A 7,472-nucleotide genomic window follows, 5' to 3' on the forward strand; every position below is an offset into this window, starting at 1 on the left:
AGAACCAGAACCAGAACCAGAACCAGGCTCAGGACCAGCTGGGATTGGGGGGACAGGAAAGAGACACAGGCAAACACAGAAGGACTGATCCAGGTGTATTTTACTCTGGAAGCGAGACAAATAAAACACGTTAGTGATGGAAATACTTACAAAACCGTGTAGAGCTGGAAGAAGGCAGTCCTGGTAATATTTTAATGTGGGGTTAAAAGACAGAACCTGATCCAAAATAACAACAAAGTTCTTTACGTTAGAACTGGAGGCCAGATTAATTCAACCAGAGGAGGTGACAAAGTTGATCCATAAGATGTTCAGGTCCAAATTACTGATTTAACCAAACCTTTATTCTTAAACTTTTCTACAAGACAAATGTCCTCAGTCTGAAGGTCAAACACTCAAAGACAGCAGTCCAAAAATACTTCCCCGTTCAGCCTTCTGGGCGTTGTGTCCCATGTTTTGGCTGTGGTGTGGCTTTCCAGTTATAGCTCCGAGAATTACACACCGTACGAAAAGTCCGTCATTAAGACTTTAACTCCAGCAGCCATAAAAAAAATCTTGTCTGAGCGTTCAGAGAACAGAAATATAGCAGGTTTAAGTTCTGATGTGTCCTAAAAATGCACTTTATATTCTTGTTTCTGTAATGTAAGGGCTCAGAACGCTTGTAAAATGTCCACAAGCTCCTTTCATCTTTGTTTTACCGAACTCACTCCAACTATTTTCTTAGATTTCTTGGAGCTCCAAACATCTCGTCTTGTAGTTTAAGAAACCGCTCCTCAGAGAAAATGTTCAAGTATTTCGAATCCACTTCTCWTAACGGCCCTGTCAGGTCTCTAATTAAAGCCTTAATGACTTCCTGTGACAKACCGAGGCTCGTTAAGGGTCATGTGACCATGCAGCGTCCATTTATAGGAAGGAATCTGGGTCGAAGCGAACAAGTTTGTGTTGTGTTTGACATGCCATTGTGTTTCCTGTGAAGTTATGGCCTTCAGGCATGTATTTTGGTGGTGGAGGAACTCCGAGCATCAGGATTGTGTTTTATTGTTTTATTTGGTTAAACAATGACGCTTTGTTGTGCGACTTTAACCTGGATTGTTTCTGGTTTGGTTTGCAGCTCCGGGCACCAAACTGTGACACAATGAAAGTGGCGATTGTTTTTGTTCTGCTCTTCGCCACAGTCCTTTGCAGGCCGGTAAGTCGCCTGGTTTTTATTTGTGATCACAATGAACGTTTAGCAAACGAGCGATTGGCCGTCATGTAATTTCCTTTGTCTCAGTGTGTGTCCGCTCGTCTGTCTGAAAATATGAGAATATCTTCTGAACCACTGCACAGATTTTAGTGAARCACTCTGAAATTACCAGATAAATGTTTGTGTCTCAGTTCATGGATTGCAGTCGATGCAGACCGCGGCTCATGTTAGCTACAGTCTGTGTGGGCACTAGAACCCTCGTGTCAGCTGTAGGGCTGCCACGATTAGTCGACGACTAATCAATTATTAAAATAATCGATGACTAATTTAATAATCGATTAATCATTTTCTTTTTTTTTTGTTCTTTACTTTGTTTTTCTCTCCAAACTGCTTTGACACCTTCCACTGCCACGTCTGCCTTTCTGTCGTTGACACACATGCACAGTAGTGGTAACTGGGGTAGGCCGTGGACGTCACAAGACATTATACAGACAGGCTCTGGTATCATGGCTACCTGACAACAGAGCTCAAAGTGTGGGATCATTTTAAGAAAATGAAAGAGAAACCTGTGTAATATCTGCAGAGCAGAACTTACCTTCCACAGCWATTATTTTTAGTTAGCATATAGCTAAACTCTAACCATGGTTATATAATAGCAGCTGCATTCTGACGTGATAAGCTCTATGTTTTATATTCAATTAACGTATGATCCGATTAGGCGACTAATCGAATAAATAATCGGTGATTAATCAATTATAAAAATAATCGTTTGTGGCAGCCCTAGTCAGCTGCATGAACAGCTGTGAGATGCAGTGGTGGGCACAGTTCCCCTAAAGCACTAATAGGGGAACTAATTTCCTGATTAGTGCTTTAGGGCTTTTGCTTATTTTAAAGTTTATTAGTGGATTAGCACTTGCTAAATTTAGAAGCACTAACTGAGTGTTATTACAAGTGTTATTAATCAGTGTTAATGTTAACAGCTGAGGGTGAAAACTGTCACACATTTTGTTCATGTGTGTCTCTGATCCACCAGGTGACACATTGATAATATCTGAACTGAAACACAGCTGATGACTGTCAATGAGAAGTCAAGAGAGCAACATGTGACTCATGTTGTCTGGTGAAGAATGTTCATGGGTTGACTGGGTTATTTTAGTGCTTTAGAATTAGGGGACTTAAATATTTGAGTTAGTGTTTTAGGGCTAGTGGAACTAATTTTTAAATCAGTGCTGCCCACCACTGGTGAAATGAGACGCTCCAGTCTACAGAAACTCTGCCTCGTTATCATGGTGATATGTTTCATATCACATCACTTCAGTTCAGTTGTTTTTAAAGGTATAACTTCATAAAATTCAGTTTTAATAGAAAAACGTTACAAATAAAGAAATAAAAAACATTAATAATTTGTGTTTAGGTCCAGTATAAGTGTTCTTGTAATTGCATTCTACTTAACATCTCAAAGGAAAAAAACTTTACCATTGAGATCTCAGATCTGTTTTTCAAGGGCAGCCTGGGCCTGAAGGCGACCTGTTGTTCATGTTTTTGAGGGAACTTGGAGTTCCTGGAGAAAACCCACACGAGCACATGGAGAATACGCAAACTCCGCACAGAAATCAAAAAGGAAAAAATCAGTAGGTCCTCTGGATGGTTCTTCTTTAGTGAAACGTTTCGTCTCTCCTCCAAGAGACTTCTTCAGTCTGATGAGTTTCAGGTGAACTCAGCCTTATAAGCTCCGCCTCCACCTGGTGGACAAACAGGTTGGTCACATGCTAAAGAGGACCATCAACCAAACAACAGATCGTTAGTGCCTTGATTAGCTCTATTGTTCATAGAGGGTCATGTGCCCCATCACCTGACTATGGTTGGGGTCCTGATTCACACCTTTTGCTCACAGAGGGCGGAGTCATACTTGCAATAGCAGCATTGTTGGAGGGGGACAACTGGACATGAAGGCCTCCACCTCTGTTTAACGGGGTCCGCACAGAAAGACCCCAGGTCCAAACTGGGGATCAAGCCCTTCTTGCTGTGAGGCCTTGGTGCTAACCACTGAGCCATCGTGCTTTCTTCAGCTGAGTTGCTAAAGTTAAATTTTTTGGTCTGATAAATTTAAAAACTCCACTGTATAAAAATATTTTAACAGTCAGCCGTAAAGTAAAATACTCAGCCATCGTTTTTCTGTTTAATTTGCTGACCGCGCAATGAATTCTTGAACACCTTCAGCCGTGTAATAAACTCATACCTGATGTTTACGGGGTTTTGTCGGCCACATGAGTACACGCCCAGGAACTGTGACTGCCTGCGGCGCAGGGCAGTGATGTAAGCAGCTGGCAAATTTGCCCCATGAACTGAGACACTGCCATCGTTTGGAGGAAACTTGATTCAAGATGTTGGCCAAGGCTAGCTTAGCAAACACAAAGGGACTATAATCCCACTAATTTTGCAGAAACTGAGCTAAAAGTTAATGTGGTAGTAGATGAGAGTCATACTCAACTCATGCTCCAACAAATTATCTGAGATTTTTTTGTGAAACGTTGGTGTCCAAAGTGACAGGCCATATGCCTTCCTTCAGGGAGTGCTGCTTTAATTTTCTTAGGTTTTATGCAAATTCTCTTTGTTTCTGGAATCTGTCTTATTTTAGGCGAAGAAAATTTCGGACAGTGGTTCTGACAGCTCTGAGGAAGTGGTGAGTTTACCCAGAGCATTATGGGATGGAGGTGGGGTTTGAAAGACAAGGACGTCTAAGGTGTTTGTTTGATCTGCAGGTGAGACGACCAGCAGCTCCAGCTGTCAGGAAACAGACGCTAGTGGCTCCAAAGCATCGACCAGCCCCTGTGAAGGTCAAACATCCTTTTATTTCCACTTTGTGTTTGATTTTTACAACCTTTCCTCGTACAACATAACTTCAATCTGACGTTCTGCTTCAGAAGGTACAGAAAGTCGTAGCGGCTCCTGCAGCGGGATCAGACGAGAGCACAGAGACTTCAGAGGAAAACCAGGTGAGACCCTCAGATCCAGGTAACATCTTCAGGTGGGAACTCTGAGGAAGGCTCTTCAACTGTTCCTGGTTTTGGTTTGTGCAGGGAGTGGAACCAGTTAAAGAGCTGGTAAAGTTCAAAGCTGTCAACGCAGACCCGAACCCACCTACTGAGGCTCCTCCTGTCAACAACGAGGACAGCGAAGGTGAAGACGACGATGATGATGATCATGAAGGAGAGGTGAGTGTGAGTAAGAAACCAAATGCCAGTGTTAATTTAACATCCAGTGTTAATTTAACACCCACAGTGTTAATTTAACATCCAGTGTTAATTTAACATCCAGTGTTAATTTAACATCCAGTGTTAATTTAACACCCACAGTGTTAATTTAACACCCACAGTGTTAATTTAACATCCAGTGTTAATTTAACACCCACAGTGTTAATTTAACACCAGCCAGTGTTTAATATTCAACAATCCTGGGTGTGATATTTACATTTCAACAGTGTTAAAATATAGTGTTAAAAGTAACACCAGTGCATTATTATTATTATTAACAAAGGAAATTATGGTGTTAAAAAGGTTAAAAAATGCCACAAGGTGTCGATTAGAGATGTGACGTTGTTGAACGATCCGAATCTTTTGAACGGCTCTTTACAACGAACGATAGGAGCCGGATCGCGGGCAGTAACGAGCCATTTGTAGTTTTATTTCTTTTATTCCTCGTATAATCTAGGTCTGTGTATTGGCAAGAATTTGGCGATACGATACATATCATGACAGAGGGGTCACGATACGATATATCCCGATTTATTGCGATATTTTTGGTCCAAAAATTCTATTAAATAAAAACCTCTTACTGGAAAAAAATTACGAAAAACCAAAATTCATTGTCTCAGAAAATTCTAATATTACAGACATACTTTTGATACATTTAGCTGTGTTCTGCTTTGTATGTGTTACTTTTGATACATTTAGCTGTGTTCTGCTTTGTATGTGTTTTATTTTATTTGTTTCATATTTCATCCATGTTTTCAATTATTAGACTAAATTTGCCAATAAATAGTTTGAAAATATATTTTTTGCAGCTTTTAGTTTTTAATGTTAATTTGCAATATGGTCACCCAACACTTAACAATAGCCTTTATGTTGTCATAAAGTTCAGTAAACAGATGATATGAAGCTGCTGCACACAACATGATTTACATAACTGTGGGTCGAACAGCAGGGCAGGTCCTGAAGAAAACCAGTAAAGAGATTGAGAAGCTAAACGAGTTAAACCGTTTTTGAAGCGAACACAGCAGGATAAAGTATTTGGACTTTGATGTGATCATCAGCCGGACACTGAGATCAACAGACAGTTTTATGTCATGGGGGGAGTACCGAGCTCGCTCCAGGTGATAGAAGCATGCGCTAAATGCGTAACGTGAAAGCTGACTACAGTTGGAAAAATTAGAGCACAAAACACTTAATTTGTCTTAAAATCCAGACATTCTGATAAATAAGTAACTGTTTGTAACCTTACCTCAGCTTAGAAGSCAGAGGGTGTCGGTCTTTTCYGCTCAGATTCAGCTATCGGAGCATGAAGCTAATGTTTACTTACAATGCTAATGCTACCCTTACTCTCTGGCGCTCAAGAGGTAGAGGAGCCAAATGTCTGGCTCACTGCTGCCAACTAGTGGTCAGAGGCTGAACTACAACATAAAAATGAACGGCTGGCAGGAAAGTTGACATTTTAAACCTTTAAAAAAAAATCGATACAGGGCTTTAGAATATCGATACAGTATCAGGAAATGAAATATCGCGATATTTCAGTGTATCGATATTTTCTTACACCCCTAGTATAATCTTTACTTTTTCATACTTAAATCGATCCCGCTTTGCTTTTTCATGGAAAACAGGCGGAGCTGTAAGGTACAGAAGCTCAYGGTGAAAGGGGGAGAGGGGATTTCCGCTTGACAAACATGGTACAACCCATGTGACGGGATTACGTCATTACATACGGCTACGTGATGACGCAATTCTCTACGTGATGACGTAATACGTTCAAAATCGAACGGCTCTTTTGAACGGCTCTATGAAACAAACAGATCCCCAAGATCCGGATCCCTTCAAAGAGCCATTTACCCCATCTCTGGTATCAATACACCATCCAGCTGAGAGTATAAATTTAACACAAAGTTAAAATCAAGGTCTTTGTAGTATTGTATAATGGAGTCACCCTTAACACACCAGGAAGTACCTCTCACTCATGGTGTCGATTTATGGACAATAACACAAACTTAAACTTGAACAACTTGATCAAACTGAACAAGAAAACTAACCAGAATAACTCATTTTTACTCTCATGAACTTCTTTAATAGTCATAAACAAACAAAAACATAATTTCTACAAGATTATCCAGCATTCCTTGATGTGAAAACACATGGTCTGTCTGACATGAGGTGGAAGAGGGCGGGGCTTTTCACAATACTTCTTTCAACACTGCATGGTGTCATATAACAACACTGTTAAGTGTTATATAAGATTTAATAGTGGGCGGAGCTTATTTAACACTGTCCAGTGTTGAAACAACATTGAGGAAATCAACACTGTGAATGAACACCAACGCTGGGTGTCAGTTTACTCAGAAAGTGTTAAAATAACACCAGGGGATGTTAAAACAACACCCAAAAGTTTAACACTGGAATTTTAACACTCCTGTTTTTGCTCCTGATAAAGTTAGCATTTTAATAGAAAACCGGTTCTTTCTACACTGAAAACCCAATGTTTTAATATCTATGCAGGAAAAAGAGGATGAGGAAGACGAATCCACCGACTCAGACTCCGAGTCGGGCGAGTCCTCCACCCCGGCTCCAGGCACCCTCAGCCCCGCCATCGTCACCGAGGAGCCCCTGCCTGAAACCACCATGGAGCCCATCTTACCGACCATCGTCACCGACACGGACGCAGGCCGCGGCGACAGTTTGGGAGGATACCCTGGCGACTACAAGTCTGTCATGTATGTGGAAGAGAAGTCCTATCACAAGGTTCCCGTTTCCTACAAGTCCTACGAGGTTGTCGGTAAAGAAAAGAAGACGGGCTACGACATGACCGAGGGCAACGAGGTGGAGAAGCTACCAAAGGTATACAAGGTACAGGTCAGTCTTATTTTGAAAGTATAAAAACTTGGTTTAATCTGTAGCTGTGTTTCCATTACAAATGTGCAAAACTTTGTCGATATTCTGTTTATGTCAAAAAACACAGTTTCGAAACTGTGGTGTTTCCATTAAGTAATAAATGTTATTAAAGTCACGTGAATACGTTTGTTCTC

At 40.9% G+C, this 7,472-nt stretch overlaps 1 protein-coding gene and 1 long non-coding RNA gene across 5 annotated transcripts in view; one reads left to right on the forward strand and one right to left on the reverse strand.

Annotated features, from left to right (window-relative positions):
* LOC106532414 (uncharacterized) overlaps window positions 1–5,720 on the reverse strand; it is a 17,637-nt gene extending 11,917 nt beyond the window's left edge. The window contains exon 1 of the long non-coding RNA XR_001312070.1: window positions 5,684–5,720. This is a non-coding gene — a long non-coding RNA (uncharacterized LOC106532414). The remainder of the gene's footprint in view (window positions 1–5,683) is intronic.
* Window positions 1–7,472, forward strand: part of spp1 (secreted phosphoprotein 1) — a 12,519-nt gene that overhangs the window by 3,499 nt on the left and 1,548 nt on the right. For 2 of the 4 annotated variants that reach the window (XM_014028453.1, XM_014028456.1), the window contains exons 2-7: window positions 1,109–1,186; window positions 3,822–3,866; window positions 3,946–4,020; window positions 4,108–4,179; window positions 4,264–4,398; window positions 6,946–7,299. In XM_014028453.1, coding sequence (XP_013883907.1) covers window positions 1,133–1,186; window positions 3,822–3,866; window positions 3,946–4,020; window positions 4,108–4,179; window positions 4,264–4,398; window positions 6,946–7,299 — 735 coding nt within the window. In that variant the 5' untranslated portion in view covers window positions 1,109–1,132. The remainder of the gene's footprint in view (window positions 1–1,108; window positions 1,187–3,821; window positions 3,867–3,945; window positions 4,021–4,107; window positions 4,180–4,263; window positions 4,399–6,945; window positions 7,300–7,472) is intronic. The other 2 variants (XM_014028455.1, XM_014028457.1) reach the window with 1 other exon arrangement.

The sequence above is a fragment of the Austrofundulus limnaeus genome, unplaced genomic scaffold, assembly GCF_001266775.1.
Source record: "Austrofundulus limnaeus strain Quisiro unplaced genomic scaffold, Austrofundulus_limnaeus-1.0 Scaffold765, whole genome shotgun sequence".
Classification (NCBI taxonomy): domain Eukaryota; kingdom Metazoa; phylum Chordata; class Actinopteri; order Cyprinodontiformes; family Rivulidae; genus Austrofundulus; species Austrofundulus limnaeus.